Source organism: Bactrocera oleae, chromosome 6, assembly GCF_042242935.1.
Source record: "Bactrocera oleae isolate idBacOlea1 chromosome 6, idBacOlea1, whole genome shotgun sequence".
In the NCBI taxonomy this organism is placed as follows: domain Eukaryota; kingdom Metazoa; phylum Arthropoda; class Insecta; order Diptera; family Tephritidae; genus Bactrocera; species Bactrocera oleae.
Window position 1 is genome coordinate 58,041,322 of NC_091540.1, and position 20,865 is coordinate 58,062,186.

Consider the following 20,865-nt stretch of genomic DNA (forward strand, 5'->3'; position numbering starts at 1 on the left):
TCTGAACAAAACACATATTACACACAAGTTTAGTACTAGAACAACAAAAAATAACAACCAACAACATAACCATATTAACCAAATACATTCTCTCACACAGACACACCGAAAACATCTCACACTACAGAACACAAAACACAACAAAAAACACTTATTCCCGAAGATGAAAAAACAACTGAAATGCAAGAAGCAGTACGCATCAATGAGACAATCTCCGATGAAGGCAAACCCAAAAAACGAACAATACGCACTCGTGTCATAAAAAGAATCAAAGGTGGCAAACAAGAAATCACGCAGATCGAAACCGTTGAAGAAGATGATAAACAACCACAAACCACAGTCACAGTTGCAGAGATACCTGTAGAAGAAGCACCCGCGGAAGTTACAGTAATGCCCGAAGAGGTGCGAGTGGTTGAAACTATCTCCGAGGACGGAAAACCAAAGAAGAAGAAGATACGCACTCGTGTGATTAAGAAGCTCAAGGGTGATAGACAAGAAGTCACGAAGATCGAAACTGTTGAAGAAGACGACAAACAACCAGAAACCACAGTCACAGTTGAAGAAACAGCTGTCGACGAGGCACCTGAGGAAGTTAGAGAAATGCCCGAAGAGGTGCGTGTGGTTGAAACTATCTCCGAAGACGGTAAACCAAAGAAGAAGAAGATACGCACTCGTGTGATTAAGAAGGTCAAGGGTGATAAACAAGAAATCACGAAGATCGAAACTGTTGAGGAAGATTTTAAACAACCAGAAACCACAGTCACAGTTGAAGAATCACCTGTAGAAGAAGCACCTGAGAAAGTTAGAGAAATGCCCGAAGAGGTGCGTGTGTTTGAAACTATCTCCGAAGACGGAAAACCAAAGAAGAAAAAGATACGCACTCGTGTGATTAAGAAGGTCAAGGGTGATAAACAAGAAGTCACGAAGATCGAAACCGTTGAAGAAGATGATAAGCAACCAGAAACCACAGTCACAGTTGAAGAAACTCCTATAGAAGAAACGCCCGAGGAAGTTAGAGAAATGCCCGAAGAGGTGCGTGTGGTTGAAACCATCTCCGCAGACGGAAAACCAAAGAAGAAGAAGATACGCACTCGTGTGATTAAGAAGGTCAAGGGTGGCAAACAAGAAGTTACGAAGATCGAAACCGTTGAAGAAGATGATAAGCAACCAGAAACCACAGTCACAGTTGAAGAAACACCTGTCGATGAGGCACCCGAGGAAGTTAGAGAAATGCCCGAACAGGTGCGTGTGGTTGACACTATCTGCGAAGACGGTAAACCAAAGAAGAAGAAGATACGCACTCGTGTGATTAAGAAGGTCAAGGGTGATAAACAAGAAGTCACGAAGATCGAAACCGTTGAAGAAGATGATAAGCAACCAGAAACCACAGTCACAGTTGAAGAAACACCTGTCGATGAGGCACCCGAGGAAGTTAGAGAAATGCCCGAAGAGGTGCGTGTGGTTGAAACTATCTCCGAAGACGGTAAACCAAAGAAGAAGAAGATACGCACTCGTGTGATTAAGAAGGTCAAGGGTGATAAACAAGAAGTCACGAAGATCGAAACCGTTGAAGAAGATGATAAGCAACCAGAAACCACAGTCACAGTTGAAGAAACACCTGTCGATGAGGCACCCGAGGAAGTTAGAGAAATGCCCGAAGAGGTGCGTGTGGTTGAAACTATCTCCGAAGACGGTAAACCAAAGAAGAAGAAGATACGCACTCGTGTGATTAAGAAAGTCAAGGGTGATAAACAAGAGGTAACGAAGATCAAAACCGTTGAAGAAGATGATAAGCAACCAGAAACCACAGTCACAGTTGAAGAAACACCTGTCGATGAGGCACCCGAGGAAGTTAGAGAAATGCCCGAAGACGTGCGTGTGGTTGAAACTATCTCCGAAGACGGTAAACCAAAGAAGAAGAAGATACGCACTCGTGTGATTAAGAAGGTCAAGGGTGACAAACAAGAAGTTACGAAGATCGAAACCGTTGAAGAAGATGATAAGCAACCAGAAACCACAGTCACAGTTGAGGAAACACCTCTAGAAGAAGCACCTGAGGAAGTTAGAGAAATGCCCGAGGAGGTGCGTGTGGTTGAAACAATCTCCGAAGACGGTAAACCAAAGAAGAAGAAGATACGCACTCGTGTGATTAAGAAGGTCAAGGGTGGCAAACAAGAAGTCACGAAGATCGAAACGGTTGAAGAAGATGATAAACAACCAGAAACCACAGTCACAGTTGAAGAAACACCTGTCGATGAGGCACCCGAGGAAGTTAGAGAAATGCCCGAAGAGGTGCGTGTGGTTGAAACCATCTCCGAAGACGGAAAACCAAAGAAGAAGAAGATACGCACTCGTGTGATTAAGAAGGTCAAGGGTGGCAAACAAGAAGTCACGAAGATCGAAACGGTTGAAGAAGATGATAAACAACCAGAAACCACAGTCATAGTTGAAGAAACACCTGTCGATGAGGCACCCGAGGAAGTTAGAGAAATGCCCGAAGAGGTGCGTGTGGTTGAAACCATCTCCGAAGACGGAAAACCAAAGAAGAAGAAGATACGCACTCGCGTGATTAAGAAGGTCAAGGGTGGCAAACAAGAAGTCACGAAGATCGAAACCGTTGAAGAAGATGATAAGCAACCAGAAACCACAGTCACAGTCGAAGAAGCTCCTGTTGAAGAAGCACCTGAGGAAATTAGAGAAATGCCCGAGGAGGTGCGTGTGGTTGAAACAATCTCCGAAGACGGTAAACCAAAGAAGAAAAAGATACGCACTCGTGTGATTAAGAAAGTCAAAGGTGGCAAACAAGAAGTCACGAAGATCGAAACCGTTGAAGAAGATGATAAACAACCAGAAACCACAGTCACAGTTGAGGAAACACCTCTAGAAGAAGCACCTGAGGAAGTTAGAGAAATGCCCGAGGAGGTGCGTGTGGTTGAAACAATCTCCGAAGACGGTAAACCAAAGAAGAAAAAGATACGCACTCGTGTGATTAAGAAGGTCAAGGGTAGCAAACAAGAAGTCACGAAGATCGAAACCGTTGAGGAAGATGATAAACAACCAGAAACCACAGTCACAGTTGAAGAAACTCCTGTTGAAGAAGCACCTGAGGAAGTTAGAGAAATGCCCGAAGAGGTGCGTGTGGTTGAAACCATCTCCGAAGACGGTAAACCAAAGAAGAGGAAGATACGCACTCGTGTGATTAAGAAAGTCAAGGGTGGTAAACAAGAAGTCACGAAGATCGAAACCGTTGAAGAAGATGATAAACAACCAGAAACCACAGTCACAGTTGAGGAAACACCTGTAGAAGAAGCACCGGAGGAAGTTAGAGAAATGCCCGAAGAGGTGCGTGTGGTTGAAACTATCTCCGAAGACGGTAAACCAAAGAAGAAGAAGATACGCACTCGTGTGATTAAGAAAGTCAAGGGTGGTAAACAAGAAGTTACGAAGATCGAAATCGTTGAGGAAGATGATAAACAACCAGAAACCACAGTCACAGTCGAAGAAACTCCTGTTGAAGAAGCACCTGAGGGAGTTAGAGAAATGCCCGAGGAGGTGCGTGTGGTTGAAACAATCTCCGAAGACGGTAAACCAAAGAAGAAAAAGATACGCACTCGTGTGATTAAGAAAGTCAAAGGTGGCAAACAAGAAGTCACGAAGATCGAAACCGTTGAAGAAGATGATAAACAACCAGAAACCACAGTCACAGTTGAGGAAACACCTGTAGAAGAAGCACCGGAGGAAGTTAGAGAAATGCCCGAAGAGGTGCGTGTGGTTGAAACTATCTCCGAAGACGGTAAACCAAAGAAGAAGAAGATACGCACTCGTGTGATTAAGAAAGTCAAGGGTGGTAAACAAGAAGTTACGAAGATCGAAATCGTTGAGGAAGATGATAAACAACCAGAAACCACAGTCACAGTCGAAGAAACTCCTGTTGAAGAAGCACCTGAGGGAGTTAGAGAAATGCCCGAGGAGGTGCGTGTGGTTGAAACAATCTCCGAAGACGGTAAACCAAAGAAGAAAAAGATACGCACTCGTGTGATTAAGAAAGTCAAAGGTGGCAAACAAGAAGTCACGAAGATCGAAACCGTTGAAGAAGATGATAAACAACCAGAAACCACAGTCACAGTTGAGGAAACACCTGTAGAAGAAGCACCGGAGGAAGTTAGAGAAATGCCCGAAGAGGTGCGTGTGGTTGAAACTATCTCCGAAGACGGTAAACCAAAGAAGAAGAAGATACGCACTCGTGTGATTAAGAAAGTCAAGGGTGGTAAACAAGAAGTTACGAAGATCGAAATCGTTGAGGAAGATGATAAACAACCAGAAACCACAGTCACAGTCGAGGAAATTCCTGTTGAAAAAGCACCTGAGGAAGTTAGAGAAATGCCCGAGGAGGTGCGTGTGGTTGAAACCATCTCCGAAGACGGTAAACCAAAGAAGAAAAAGATACGCACTCGTGTGATTAAGAAGGTCAAGGGTGACAAACAAGAGGTGACGAAGATCGAAACCGTTGAAGAAGATGACAAACAACCAGAAACCACAGTCACAGTCGAAGAAACTCCTGTTGAAGAAGCACCTGAGGAAGTTAGAGAAATGCCCGAGGAGGTGCGTGTGGTTGAAACAATCTCCGAAGACGGTAAACCAAAGAAGAAAAATATTCGCACTCGTGTAATTAAGAAGGTCAAGGGTGATAAACAAGAGGTTACGAAAATTGAAACCGTTGAAGAAGATGACAAACAACCAGAAACCACAGTCACAGTTGAGGAAAAACCTTTAGACGAAACGCCCGAGGAAGTTAAAGAAATGCCCGAAGAAGTGCGTGTCGTTGAAACCATCTCCGAAGACGGTAAACCAAAAAAGAAGAAAATACGCACTCGTGTGATTAAGAAGGTCAAGGGTGGCAAACAAGAGGTAACGAAGATCGAAACCGTTGAAGAAGATGATAAACAACCAGAAACCACAGTCACAGTCGAAGAAACTCCTGTTGAAGAAGTACCTGAGAAAATTAGAGAAATGCCCGAGGAGGTGCGTGTAGTTGAAACCATCTCCGAAGACGGTAAACCAAAGAAGAAGAAGATACGCACTCGTGTGATCAAGAAGGTCAGGGGTGATAAACAAGAGGTTACGAAGATCGAAACCGTTGAAGAAGATGATAAACAACCAGAAACCACAGTCACAGTTGAAGAAACACCTGTAGAAGAAGCACCCGAGGAAATTAGAGAAATGCCCGAGGAGGTGCGTGTGGTTGAAACTATTTCCGAAGACGGTAAACCAAAGAAGAAGAAGATACGCACTCGTGTGATTAAGAAGGTCAAGGGTGATAAACAAGAAGTCACAAAGATCGAGACTGTTGAGGAAGACGATAAACAACCAGAAACCACAGTCACAGTTGAAGAAACCCCTGTAGAAGAAGCACCCGAGGAAATTAGAGAAATGCCCGAGGAGGTGCGTGTGGTTGAAACTATCTCCGAAGACGGTAAACCAAAGAAGAAGAAGATACGCACTCGTGTGATTAAGAAGGTCAAGGGTGGCAAACAAGAGGTAACGAAGATCGAAACCGTTGAAGAAGATGATAAACAACCAGAAACCACAGTCACAGTTGAAGAAACTCCTGTTGAAGAAGCACCTGAAGAAGTTAGAGAAATGCCCGAAGAGGTGCGTGTGGTTGAAACCATCTCCGAAGACGGTAAACCAAAAAAGAAGAAAATACGCACTCGTGTGATTAAGAAGGTCAAGGGTGGCAAACAAGAGGTAACGAAGATCGAAACCGTTGAAGAAGATGATAAACAACCAGAAACCACAGTCACAGTCGAAGAAACTCCTGTTGAAGAAGTACCTGAGAAAATTAGAGAAATGCCCGAGGAGGTGCGTGTAGTTGAAACCATCTCCGAAGACGGTAAACCAAAGAAGAAGAAGATACGCACTCGTGTAATCAAGAAGGTCAGGGGTGATAAACAAGAGGTTACGAAGATCGAAACCGTTGAAGAAGATGACAAACAACCAGAAACCACAGTCACAGTTGAGGAAACACCTGTAGAAGAAGCACCTGAGGAAATTAGAGAAATGCCCGAAGAGGTGCGTGTGGTTGAAACCATCTCGGAAGACGGTAAACCAAAGAAAAAGAAGATACGCACGCGAGTGATTAAGAAAGTCAAGGGTGGTAAACAAGAGGTTACGAAGATCGAAACCGTTGAAGAAGATGATAAACAACCAGAAACCACAGTCACAGTCGAAGAAACTCCTGTTGAAGAAGCACCTGAGGAAGTTAGAGAAATGCCCGAAGAGGTGCGTGTGGTTGAAATCATCTCCGAAGACGGTAAACCAAAGAAGAAGAAGATACGCACTCGTGTGATTAAGAAGGTCAAGGGTGGCAAACAAGAGGTAACGAAGATCGAAACCGTTGAAGAAGATGATAAACAACCAGAAACCTCAGTCACAGTTGAAGAAACTCCTGTTGAAAAAGCACCTGAAGAAGTTAGAGAAATGCCCGAAGAGGTGCGTGTGGTTGAAACCATCTCCGAAGACGGTAAACCAAAGAAGAGGAAAATACGCACTCGTGTGATTAAGAAAGTCAAGGGTGGTAAACAAGAGGTTACGAAGATCGAAATCGTTGAGGAAGATGATAAACAACCAGAAACCACAGTCACAGTCGAAGAAACTCCTGTTGAAGAAGCACCTGAGGGAGTTAGAGAAATGCCCGAGGAGGTGCGTGTGGTTGAAACAATATCCGAAGACGGTAAACCAAAGAAGAAAAAGATACGCACTCGTGTGATTAAGAAGGTCAAGGGTGGCAAACAAGAAGTCACGAAGATCGAAACCGTTGAGGAGGATAATAAACCACCAGAAACCACAGTCACAGTTGAAGAAACACCTTTAGAAGAAGCGCCCGAGGAAGTTAAAGAAATGCCCGAGGAGGTGCGTGTGGTTGAAACCATCTCTGAAGACGGTAAACCAAAGAAGAAGAAGATACGCACTCGTGTGATTAAGAAGGTCAAGGGTGGCAAACAAGAAGTCACGAAGATCGAAACCGTTGAAGAAGATGATAAACAACCAGAAACCACAGTCACAGTTGAAGAAACACCTTTAGACGAAACGCCCGAGGAAGTTAAAGAAATGCCCGAAGAGGTGCGTGTGGTTGAAACCATCTCCGAAGACGGTAAACTAAAGAAGAAGAAGATACGCACTCGTGTGATTAAGAAGGTCAAGGGTGGCAAACAAGAAGTCACGAAGATCGAAACCGTTGAAGAAGATGACAAACAACCAAAAACCACAGTCACAGCTGAAGAAACACTTTTAGACGAAACGCCCGAGGAAGTTAAAGAAATGCCCGAAGAGGTGCGTGTGGTTGAAACCATCTCCGAAGACGGTAAACCAAAGAAGAAGAAGATACGCACTCGTGTGATTAAGAAGGTCAAGGGTGGCAAACTTGAAGTCACGAAGATCGAAACCGTTGAAGAAGATGATAAACAACCAGAAACCACAGTCACAGTTGAAGAAACACCTGTAGAAGAAGCACCCGAGGAAGTTAAAGAAATGCCCGAAGAGGTGCGTGTGGTTGAAACCATCTCCGAAGACGGTAAACCAAAGAAGAAGAAGATACGCACTCGTGTGATTAAAAAGGTCAAGGGTGGCAAACAAGAGGTTACGAAGATTGAAACCGTTGAGGAAGATGATAAACAACCAGAAACCACAGTCACAGTTGAAGAAACCCCTGTAGAAGAAGCACCTGAGGAAATTAGAGAAATGCCCGAGGAGGTGCGTGTGGTTGAAACTATTTCCGAAGACGGTAAACCAAAGAAGAAGAAGATACGCACTCGTGTGATTAAAAAGGTCAAGGGTGGCAAACAAGAGGTTACGAAGATCGAAACCGTTGAAGAAGATAATAAACAACCAGAAACCACAGTCACAGTTGAAGAAACACCTGTAGAAGAAGCACCTGAGGAAGTAAGAGAAATGCCCGAAGAGGTGCGTGTGGTTGAAACCATCTCCGAAGACGGTAAACCAAAGAAGAAGAAGATACGCACTCGTGTGATTAAGAAGGTCAAGGGTGGCAAACTTGAAGTCACGAAGATCGAAACCGTTGAAGAAGATGATAAACAACCAGAAACCACAGTCACAGTTGAAGAAACACCTGTAGAAGAAGCACCCGAGGAAGTTAAAGAAATGCCCGAAGAGGTGCGTGTGGTTGAAACCATCTCCGAAGACGGTAAACCAAAGAAGAAGAAGATACGCACTCGTGTGATTAAAAAGGTCAAGGGTGGCAAACAAGAGGTTACGAAGATCGAAACCGTTGAGGAAGATGATAAACAACCAGAAACCACAGTCACAGTTGAAGAAACACCTGTAGAAGAAGCACCCGAGGAAGTTAAAGAAATGCCCGAAGAGGTGCGTGTGGTTGAAACCATCTCCGAAGACGGTAAACCAAAGAAGAAGAAGATACGCACTCGTGTGATTAAAAAGGTCAAGGGTGGCAAACAAGAGGTTACGAAGATTGAAACCGTTGAGGAAGATGATAAACAACCAGAAACCACAGTCACAGTTGAAGAAACCCCTGTAGAAGAAGCACCTGAGGAAATTAGAGAAATGCCCGAGGAGGTGCGTGTGGTTGAAACTATTTCCGAAGACGGTAAACCAAAGAAGAAGAAGATACGCACTCGTGTGATTAAAAAGGTCAAGGGTGGCAAACAAGAGGTTACGAAGATCGAAACCGTTGAAGAAGATAATAAACAACCAGAAACCACAGTCACAGTTGAAGAAACACCTGTAGAAGAAGCACCTGAGGAAGTAAGAGAAATGCCCGAAGAGGTGCGTGTGGTTGAAACTATTTCCGAAGACGGTAAACCAAAGAAGAAGAAGATACGCACTCGTGTGATTAAGAAGGTCAAGGGTGATAAACAAGAAGTCACAAAGATCGAGACTGTTAAGGAAGACGATAAACAACCAGAAACCACAGTCACAGTTGAAGAAACCCCTGTAGAAGAAGCACCCGAGGAAATTAGAGAAATGCCCGAGGAGGTGCGTGTGGTTGAAACTATTTCCGAAGACGGTAAACCAAAGAAGAAGAAGATACGCACTCGTGTGATTAAAAAGGTCAAGGGTAGCAAACAAGAGGTTACGAAGATCGAAACCGTTGAAGAAGATAATAAACAACCAGAATCCACAGTCACAGTTGAAGAAACAACTGTAGAAGAAGCACCTGAGGAAGTAAGAGAAATGCCCGAAGAGGTGCGTGTGGTTGAAACCACCTCCGAAGACGGAAAACCAAAGAAGCAGAAGATACGCACTCGTGTGATTAAGAAGGTCAGGGGTGGCAAACAAGAGGTTACGAAGATCGAAACCGTTGAGGAAGATGATAAACAACCAGAAACCACAGTCACAGTTGAAGAAACACCTGCAGAAGAAGCACCCGAGGAAGTTAACGAAATGCCCGAAGAGGTGCGTGTGGTTGAAACTATTTCCGAAGACGGTAAACCAAAGAAGAAGAAGATACGCACTCGTGTGATTAAGAAGGTCAAGGGTGATAAACAAGAAGTCACTAAGATCGAGACTGTTGAAGAAGATGATAAACAACCAAAAACCACAGTCACAGTTGAAGAAACACCTGTAGAAGAAGCACCTGAGGAAGTAAGAGAAATGCCCGAAGAGGTGCGTGTGGTTGAAACTATTTCCGAAGACGGTAAACCAAAGAAGAAGAAGATACGCACTCGTGTGATTAAGAAGGTCAAGGGTGATAAACAAGAGGTTACGAAGATCGAAACCGTTGAAGAAGATGATAAACAACCAGAAACCACAGTCACAGTTGAAGAAACCCCTGTAGAAGAAGCACCCGAGGAAATTAGAGAAATGCCCGAGGAGGTGCGTGTGGTTGAAACTATTTCCGAAGACGGTAAACCAAAGAAGAAGAAGATACGCACTCGTGTGATTAAGAAAGTCAAGGGTGATAAACAAGAAGTCACAAAGATCGAGACTGTTGAGGAAGACGATAAACAACCAGAAACCACAGTCACAGTAGAAGAAACCCCTGTAGAAGAAGCACCCGAGGAAATTAGAGAAATGCCCGAGGAGGTGCGTGTGGTTGAAACTATTTCCGAAGACGGTAAACCAAAGAAGAAGAAGATACGCACTCGTGTGATTAAGAAGGTCAAGGGTGATAAACAAGAAGTCACAAAGATCGAGACTGTTGAGGAAGACGATAAACAACCAGAAACCACAGTCACAGTTGAAGAAACCCCTGTAGAAGAAGCACCCGAGGAAATTAGAGAAATGCCCGAGGAGGTGCGTGTGGTTGAAACTATTTCCGAAGACGGTAAACCAAAGAAGAAGAAGATACGCACTCGTGTGATTAAGAAAGTCAAGGGTGATAAACAAGAAGTCACAAAGATCGAGACTGTTGAGGAAGATGATAAACAACCAGAAACCACAGTCACAGTTGAAGAAACACCTGTAGAAGAAGCACCCGAGGAAATTAGAGAAATGCCCGAGGAGGTGCGTGTGGTTGAAACTATTTCCGAAGACGGTAAACCAAAGAAGAAGAAGATACGCACTCGTGTGATTAAGAAGGTCAAGGGTGATAAACAAGAGGTTACGAAGATCGAAACCGTTGAAGAAGATGATAAACAACCAGAAACCACAGTCACAGTTGAAGAAACCCCTGTAGAAGAAGCACCCGAGGAAATTAGAGAAATGCCCGAGGAGGTGCGTGTGGTTGAAACTATTTCCGAAGACGGTAAACCAAAGAAGAAGAAGATACGCACTCGTGTGATTAAGAAAGTCAAGGGTGATAAACAAGAAGTCACAAAGATCGAGACTGTTGAGGAAGACGATAAACAACCAGAAACCACAGTCACAGTAGAAGAAACCCCTGTAGAAGAAGCACCCGAGGAAATTAGAGAAATGCCCGAGGAGGTGCGTGTGGTTGAAACTATTTCCGAAGACGGTAAACCAAAGAAGAAGAAGATACGCACTCGTGTGATTAAGAAGGTCAAGGGTGATAAACAAGAGGTTACGAAGATCGAAACCGTTGAAGAAGATGATAAACAACCAGAAACCACAGTCACAGTTGAAGAAACTCCTGTTGAAGAAGCACCTGAGGAAGTTAGAGAAACGCCCGAAGAGGTGCGTGTTGTTGAAACCATCTCCGAAGACGGTAAACCAAAGAAGAGGAAGATACGCACTCGTGTGATTAAGAAAGTCAAGGGTGGTAAACAAGAGGTTACGAAGATCGAAATCGTTGAGGCAGATGATAAACAACCAGAAACCACAGTCACAGTCGAAGAAACTCCTGTTGAAGAAGCACCTGAGGGAGTTAGAGAAATGCCCGAGGAGGTGCGTGTGGTTGAAACAATATCCGAAGACGGTAAACCAAAGAAGAAAAAGATACGCACTCGTGTGATTAAGAAGGTCAAGGGTGGCAAACAAGAAGTCACGAAGATCGAAACCGTTGAGGAGGATAATAAACCACCAGAAACCACAGTCACAGTTGAAGAAACACCTTTAGAAGAAGCGCCCGAGGAAGTTAAAGAAATGCCCGAGGAGGTGCGTGTGGTTGAAACTATCTCCGAAGACGGTAAACCAAAGAAGAAGAAGATACGCACTCGTGTGATTAAGAAGGTCAAGGGTGATAAACAAGAAGTCACAAAGATCGAAACCGTTGAAGAAGATGATAAACAACCAGAAACCACAGTCACAGTTGAAGAAACACCTGTAGAAGAAGCACCCGAGGAAATTAGAGAAATGCCCGAGGAGGTGCGTGTGGTTGAAACTATTTCCGAAGACGGTAAACCAAGGAAGAAGAAGATACGCACTCGTGTGATTAAGAAGGTCAAGGGTGGCAAACAAGAGGTTACGAAGATCGAAATCGTTGAAGAAGATGATAAACAACCAGAAACCACAGTCACAGTTGAAGAAACCCCTGTAGAAGAAGCACCCGAGGAAATTAGAGAAATGCCCGAGGAGATGCGTGTGGTTGAAACTATTTCCGAAGACGGTAAACCAAAGAAGAAGAAGATACGCACTCGTGTGATTAAGAAAGTCAAGGGTGATAAACAAGAAGTCACAAAGATCGAGACTGTTGAGGAAGACGATAAACAACCAGAAACCACAGTCACAGTTGAAGAAACCCCTGTAGAAGAAGCACCCGAGGAAATTAGAGAAATGCCCGAGGAGGTGCGTGTGGTTGAAACTATCTCCGAAGACGGTAAACCAAAGAAGAAGAAGATACGCACTCGTGTGATTAAGAAGGTCAAGGGTGATAAACAAGAAGTCACAAAGATCGAGACTGTTGAGGAAGACGATAAACAACCAGAAACCACAGTCACAGTTGAAGAAACCCCTGTAGAAGAAGCACCCGAGGAAATTAGAGAAATGCCCGAGGAGGTGCGTGTGGTTGAAACTATCTCCGAAGACGGTAAACCAAAGAAGAAGAAGATACGCACTCGTGTGATTAAGAAGGTCAAGGGTGATAAACAAGAAGTCACAAAGATCGAAACCGTTGAAGAAGATGATAAACAACCAGAAACCACAGTCACAGTTGAAGAAACACCTGTAGAAGAAGCACCCGAGGAAATTAGAGAAATGCCCGAGGAGGTGCGTGTGGTTGAAACTATTTCCGAAGACGGTAAACCAAGGAAGAAGAAGATACGCACTCGTGTGATTAAGAAGGTCAAGGGTGGCAAACAAGAGGTTACGAAGATCGAAACCGTTGAGGAAGATGATAAACAACCAGAAACCACAGTCACAGTTGATAAAACACCTGCAGAAGAAGCACCTGAGGAAGTTAGAGAAATGCCCGAAGAGGTGCGTGTGGTTGAAACTATTTCCGAAGACGGTAAACCAAAGAAGAAGAAGATACGCACTCGTGTGATTAAGAAGGTCAAGGGTGGCAAACAAGAGGTTACGAAGATCGAAACCGTTGAAGAAGACGATAAACAACCAGAAACCACAGTCACAGTTGAAGAAACCCCTGTAGAAGAAGCACCCGAGGAAATTAGAGAAATGCCCGAGGAGGTGCGTGTGGTTGAAACTATCTCCGAAGAGGGTAAACCAAAGAAGAAGAAGATACGCACTCGTGTGATTAAGAAGGTCAAGGGTGATAAACAAGAGGTCACAAAGATCGAGACTGTTGAGGAAGACGATAAACAACCAGAAACCACAGTCACAATTGAAGAAACCCCTGTAGAAGAAGCACCCGAGGAAATTAGAGAAATGCCCGAGGAGTTGCGTGTGGTTGAAACTATTTCCGAAGACGGTAAACCAAAGAAGAAGAAGATACGCACTCGTGTGATTAAGAAAGTCAAGGGTGATAAACAAGAAGTCACAAAGATCGAGACTGTTGAGGAAGACGATAAACAACCAGAAATCACAGTCACAGTTGAAGAAACCCCTGTAGAAGAAGCACCCGAGGAAATTAGAGAAATGCCCGAGGAGGTGCGTGTGGTTGAAACTATTTCCGAAGACGGTAAACCAAGGAAGAAGAAGATACGCACTCGTGTGATTAAGAAGGTCAAGGGTGGCAAACAAGAGGTTACGAAGATCGAAACCGTTGAGGAAGATGATAAACAACCAGAAACCACAGTCACAGTTGAAGAAACACCTGCAGAAGAAGCACCTGAGGAAGTTAGAGAAATGCCCGAAAAGGTGCGTGTGGTTGAAACTATTTCCGAAGACGGTAAACCAAAGAAGAAGAAGATACGCACTCGTGTGATTAAGAAGGTCAAGGGTGGCAAACAAGAGGTTACGAAGATCGAAATCGTTGAGGAAGATGATAAACAACCAGTAACCACAGTCACAGTTGAAGAAACCCCTATAGAAGAAGCACCCGAGGAAATTAGAGAAATGCCCGAGGAGGTGCGCGTGGTTGAAACTATTTCTGAAGACGGTAAACCAAAGAAGAAGAAGATACGCACTCGTGTGATTAAGAAGGTCAAGGGTGGAAAACAAGAGGTTACGAAGATCCAAACCGTTGAGGAAGATGATAAACAACCAGAAACCACAGTCACAGTTGAAGAAACACCTGTAGAAGAAGCGCCCGAAGAAGTTAAAGAAATGCCCGAACAGGTGCGTGTGGTTGAAACCATCTCCGACGACGGTAAACCAAAGAAGAAGAAGATACGCACTCGTGTGATTAAGAAAGTCAAAGGTGATAAACAAGAAGTCACAAAGATCGAGACTGTTGAGGAAGACGATAAACAACCAGAAACCACAGTCACAGTTGAAGAAACCCTTGTAGAAGAAGCACCCGAGGAAATTAGAGAAATGCCCGAGGAGGTGCGTGTGGTTGAAACTATTTCCGAAGACGGTAAACCAAAGAAGAAGAAGATACGCACTCGTGTGATTAAGAAGGTCAAGGGTGGCAAACAAGAGGTTACGAAGATCGAAACCGTTGAGGAAGATGATAAACAACCAGAAACCACAGTCACAGTTGAAGAAACACCTGTAGAAGAAGCACCCGAGGAAGTTAAAGAAATGCCCGAAGAGGTGCGTGTGGTTGAAACCATCTCTGAAGACGGTAAACCAAAGAAGAAGAAGATACGCACTCGTGTGATTAAGAAAGTCAAGGGTGATAAACAAGAAGTCACAAAGATCGAGACTGTTGAGGAAGACGATAAACAACCAGAAACCACAGTCACAGTTGAAGAAACCCTTGTAGAAGAAGCACCCGAGGAAATTAGAGAAATGCCCGAGGAGGTGCGTGTGGTTGAAACTATTTCCGAAGACGGTAAACCAAAGAAGAAGAAGATACGCACTCGTGTGATTAAGAAGGTCAAGGGTGATAAACAAGAAGTCACAAGGATCGAGACTGTTGAGGAAGACGATAAACCACCAGAAACCACAGTCACAGTTGAAGAAACCCCTGTAGAAGAAGCACCAGAGGAAATTAGAGAAATGCCCGAGGAGGTGCGTGTTGTTGAAACTATTTCCGAAGACGGTAAACCAAGGAAGAAGAAGATACGCACTCGTGTGATTAAGAAGGTCAAGGGTGGCAAACAAGAGGTTACGAAGATCGAAACCGTTGAGGAAGATGATAAACAACCAGAAACCACAGTCACAGTTGAAGAAACACCTGTAGAAGAATCACCCGCGGAAATTAGAGAAATGCCCGAGGAGGTGCGTGTGGTTGAAACTATTTCCGAAGACGGTAAACCAAAGAAGAAGAAGATACGCACTCGTGTGATTAAGAAAGTCAAGGGTGATAAACAAGAAGTCACAAAGATCGAGACTGTTGTGGAAGACGATAAACAACCAGAAACCACAGTCACAGTTGAAGAAACTCCTGTTGAAGAAGCACCTGAGGAAGTTAGAGAAATGCCCGAAGAGGTGCGTGTGGTTGAAACCATCTCAGAAGACGGTAAACCAAAGGAGAAGAAGATACGGACTCGTGTGATTAAGAAGGTCAAGGGTGGCAAACAAGAGGTAACGAAGATCGAAACCGTTGAGGAAGATGATAAACAACCAGAAACCACAGTCACAGTTGAAGAAACACCTGTAGAAGAATCACCCGCGGAAATTAGAGAAATGCCCGAGGAGGTGCATGTGGTTGAAACTATTTCCGAAGACGGTAAACCAAAGAAGAAGAAGATACGCACTCGTGTGATTAAGAAAGTCAAGGGTGATAAACAAGAAGTCACAAAGATCGAGACTGTTGAGGAAGACGATAAACAACCAGAAACCACAGTCACAGTTGAAGAAACCTCTGTAGAAGAAGCACCCGAGGAAATTAGAGAAATGCCCGAGGAGGTGCTTGTGGTTGAAACTATTTCCGAAGACGGTAAACCAAAGAAGAAGAAGATACGCACTCGTGTGATTAAGAAGGTCAAGGGTGGCAAACAAGAGGTTACGAAGATCGAAACCGTTGAGGAAGATGATAAACAACCAGAAACCACAGTCACAGTTGAAGAACTACCTGTAGAAGAAGCGCCCGAGGAAGTTAAAGAAATGCCCGAAGAGGTGCGTGTGGTTGAAACCATCTCTGAAGACGGTAAACCAAAGAAGAAGAAGATACGCACTCGTGTGATTAAGAAGGTCAAGGGTGGCAAACAAGAAGTCACGAAGATCGAAACCGTTGAGGAAGATGATAAACAACCAGAAACCACAGTCACAGTTGAAGAAACACCTGTAGAAGAAGCGCCCGAGGAAGTTAAAGAAATGCCCGAAGAGGTGCGTGTGGTTGAAACCATCTCTGAAGACGGTAAACCAAAGAAGAAGAAGATACGCACTCGTGTGATTAAGAAGGTCAAGGGTGGCAAACAAGAGGTAACGAAGATCGAAACCGTTGAGGAAGATAATAAACAACCAGAAACCACAGTCACAGTTGAAGAAACTCCTGTTGAAGAAGCACCTGAGGAAGTTAGGGAAATGCCCGAAGAGGTGCGTGTGGTTGAAACCATCTCTGAAGACGGTAAACCAAAGAAGAAAAAGATACGCACTCGTGTGATTAAGAAGGTCAAGGGTGGCACACAAGAGGTTACGAAGATCGAAACCGTTGAAGAAGATGATAAACAACCAGAAACCACAGTCACAGTTGAAGAAACATCTGTAGAAGAAGCACCTGAGGAAGTGAGAGAAATGCCTGAGGAGGTGCGTGTAGTTGAAACCATCTCTGAAGACGGAAAACCCAAGAAGAGGAAGATACGCACTCGTATTATCAAGAAGGTCAGGGGTGATAAACAAGAAGTCACAAAGATCGAAACCGTTGAGGAAGATGATAAACAACCAGAAACCACAGTCACAGTTGAAGAAACTCCTGCTGAAGAAGTACCTGAGGAAATTAGAGAAATGCCCGAAGAGGTGCGTGTGGTTGAAACCATCTCCGAAGACGGTAAACCAAAGAAGAAGAAGATACGCACTCGTGTGATTAAGAAGGTCAAGGGTGGCAAACAAGAGGTAACGAAGATCGAAACCGTTGAAGAAGATGATAAACAACCAGAAACCACAGTCACAGTTGAAGAAACACCTGTAGAAGAAGCACCTGAGGAAGTTAGAGAAATGCCCGAAGAGGTGCGTGTGGTTGAAACCATCTCCGAAGACGGTAAACTAAAGAAGAAGAAGATACGCACTCGTGTGATTAAGAAGGTCAAGGGTGGCAAACAAGAGGTAACGAAGATCGAAACCGTTGAAGAAGATGATAAACAACCAGAAACCACAGTCACAGTTGAAGAAACACCTGTAGAAGAAGCACCTGAGGAAGTTAGAGAAATGCCTGAGGAGGTGCGTGTAGTTGAAACCATCTCTGAAGACGGAAAACCCAAGAAGAGGAAGATACGCACTCGTATTATCAAGAAGGTCAGGGGTGATAAACAAGAAGTCACAAAGATCGAAACCGTTGAGGAAGATGATAAACAACCAGAAACCACAGTCACAGTTGAAGAAACTCCTGTTGAAGAAGTACCTGAGGAAATTAGAGAAATGCCCGAAGAGGTGCGTGTGGTTGAAACCATCTCCGAAGACGGTAAACCAAAGAAGAAGAAGATACGCACTCGTGTAATCAAGAAGGGGAGGGGTGATAAACAAGAAGTCACAAAGATCGAAATCGTTGAGGAAGATGATAAACAACCAGAAACCACAGTCACAGTTGAAGAAACTCCTGTTGAAGAAGTACCTGAGAAAATTAGAGAAATGCCCGAAGAGGTGCGTGTGGTTGAAACCATCTCCGAAGACGGTAAACCAAAGAAGAAGAAGATACGCACTCGTGTGATTAAGAAGGTCAAGGGTGGCAAACAAGAGGTAACGAAGATCGAAACCGTTGAGGAAGATGATAAACAACCAGAAACCACAGTCACAGTTGAAGAAACTCCTGTTGAAGAAGTACCTGAGGAAATTAGAGAAATGCCCGAAGAGGTGCGTGTGGTTGAAACCATCTCCGAAGACGGTAAACCAAAGAAGAAAAAGATACGCACTCGTGTGATTAAGAAGGTCAAGGGTGGCACACAAGAGGTTACGAAGATCGAAACCGTTGAAGAAGATGATAAACAACCAGAAACCACAGTCACAGTTGAAGAAACACCTGTAGAAGAAGCACCTGAGGAAGTGAGAGAAATGCCTGAGGAGGTGCGTGTAGTTGAAACCATCTCTGAAGACGGAAAACCCAAGAAGAGGAAGATACGCACTCGTATTATCAAGAAGGTCAGGGGTGATAAACAAGAAGTCACAAAGATCGAAACCGTTGAGGAAGATGATAAACAACCAGAAACCACAGTCACAGTTGAAGAAACTCCTGTTGAAGAAGTACCTGAGGAAATTAGAGAAATGCCCGAAGAGGTGCGTGTGGTTGAAACCATCTCCGAAGACGGTAAACCAAAGAAGAAGAAGATACGCACTCGTGTGATTAAGAAGGTCAAGGGTGGCAAACAAGAGGTAACGAAGATCGAAACCGTTGAGGAAGATGATAAACAACCAGAAACCACAGTCACAGTTGAAGAAACTCCTGTTGAAGAAGTACCTGAGGAAATTAGAGAAATGCCCGAAGAGGTGCGTGTGGTTGAAACCATCTCCGAAGACGGTAAACCAAAGAAGAAGAAGATACGCACTCGTGTGATTAAGAAGGTCAAGGGTGGCAAACAAGAGGTAACGAAGATCGAAACCGTTGAAGAAGATGATAAACAACCAGAAACCACAGTCACAGTTGAAGAAACCCCTGTAGAAGAAGCACCCGAGGAAATTAGAGAAATGCCCGAGGAGGTGCGTGTGGTTGAAACCATCTCCGAAGACGGTAAACCAAAGAAGAAGAAGATACGCACTCGTGTGATTAAGAAGGTCAAGGGTGGCAAACAAGAGGTAACGAAGATCGAAACCGTTGAGGAAGATGATAAACAACCAGAAACCACAGTCACAGTTGAAGAAACTCCTGTTGAAGAAGTACCTGAGGGAATTAGAGAAATGCCCGAAGAGGTGCGTGTGGTTGAATCCATCTCCGAAGACGGTAAACCAAAGGAGAAGAAGAGACGCACTCGTGTGATTAAGAAGGTCAAGGGTGGCCAACAAGAGGTAACGAAGATCGAAACCGTTGAGGAAGATGATAAACAACCAGAAACCACAGTCACAGTTGAAGAAACAGCTGTAGAAGAAGCACCTGAGGAAGTTAGAGAAATGCCCGAGGAGGTGCGTGTAGTTGAAACCATCTCCGAAGACGGTAAACCAAAGAAGAAGAAGATACGCACTCGTGTGATTAAGAAGGTCAAGGGTGATAGGCAAGAAGTCACAAAGATCGAAACCGTTGAGGAAGATGATAAACAACCAGAAACCACAGTCACAGTTGAAGAAACTCCTGTTGAAGAAGTACCTGAGAAAATTAGAGAAATGCCCGAGGAGGTGCGTCTAGTTGAAACCGTCTCCGAAGACGGTAAACCAAAGAAGAAGAAGATACGCACTCGTGTAATCAAGAAGGTCAAGGGTGATAAACAAGAAGTCACAAAGATCGAAACCGTTGAGGAAGATGATAAACAACCAGAAACCACAGTCACAGTTGAAGAAACTCCTGTTGAAGAAGTACCTGAAGAAATTATAGAAATGCCCGAAGAGGTGCGTGTGGTTGAAACCATCTCCGAAGACGGTGAACCAAAGAAGAAGAAGATACGCACGCGTGTAATCAAGAAGATCAAGGGTGATAAACTAGAAGTCACGAATATTGAAACCATAGAAGAAGATAAAAGGCAACCGAAAACCACTATTACTATTGAGGAAACTCCTTTCGAGACCGTTGAAGAAATGCCCGAAGAGGTGTGTGTGGTTGAAAGTATCTCCGAAGACGGTAAACCAAAGAAGAAAAAGATTCGCACTCGTGTAATTAAGAAGGTCAAAGGTGATAAACAAGAAGTCACGAAGATCGAAACCGTTGAAGAAGATGATAAACAACCAGAAACCACAGTCACAGTTGAAGAAACTCCTGTTGTAGAAGGGCCCGTGGAAATTAGAGAAATGCCAGAAGAGGTGCGTGTGGTTGAAACTATCTCCGAAGACGGTAAGCCAAAGAAGAAGAAAGTACGCACTCGTGTAATAAAGAAGGTCAAGGGTGACAAGCAAGAAATCACAAAGATCGAAACCGTTGAGGAAGATGATAAACAACCGGAAACAACTGTCACCATCGAAGAAAAGCCGTTTGTCGAAACTATAACACAAGCACGTTTAAAGAAAAGAATTCGTGTGCAGAAACCCACCGACGAAGTATCTATCGTGGAGATGCCAGAGCAGAAAACGATTGTCATGTCTGAAAAAGAAGATGGGACACCGACAAAGAAAGTTATTAAAACGAAAATTATTAAGAAAATTGACGGACCAAAAATGGAGATCACCAAAGTTGAAATCATAGAAGAGTTCGAGAAAACGCCAGTGACTAAAGTGACTGTACAAGAATACGATGAGCCGTTCCCGGAGGAGCAGCCAACAAACGAAACTATTGCGCCGATACCAATGCAGGAATTGCCGGAGGAGATCATTGTCTCGGAGATTATAAATAAGAATAGAAAACCTAAACAAAAAATAACAAAAACCCGAACATTTAAGAAAGAAGTATCGCCAGAACCTGAATTTTATCAAATCCAAACAATTGAGGAAGAAGGAAAAGAACCGTCTTCGCTTATACGTGTTGTTAGTGAGGATAGCATTGCGGATATAATCGATATTAGCCAATTAGACGATGAAAAGACACCGAAAGAAAAGAAAACCAAAACACTACACAAAACCAAGGGTAAGAAGATTACACAATACAACACTACAGCAATACAGTATCACTTAATATATTTGTATACTATGAGCTCGATAATTTTTGAAACTAACATTTTTAATGGCCATTGCAAACGTTTACTTATTTAACTAAAAAAAAAGAACGAACAACAACAATATTTATATATATATTAACATTTCATCAATATACAA

At 43.7% G+C, this 20,865-nt stretch overlaps 1 protein-coding gene across 1 annotated transcript in view; it reads left to right on the plus strand.

Moving 5' to 3' along the window:
* Positions 1–20,865, plus strand: part of LOC106617325 (titin) — a 75,959-nt gene that overhangs the window by 23,771 nt on the left and 31,323 nt on the right. Inside the window, 1 exon segment of the mRNA XM_070111797.1 lies at positions 101–20,677. Within this exon segment, the coding sequence (XP_069967898.1) occupies positions 101–20,677 (20,577 nt within the window).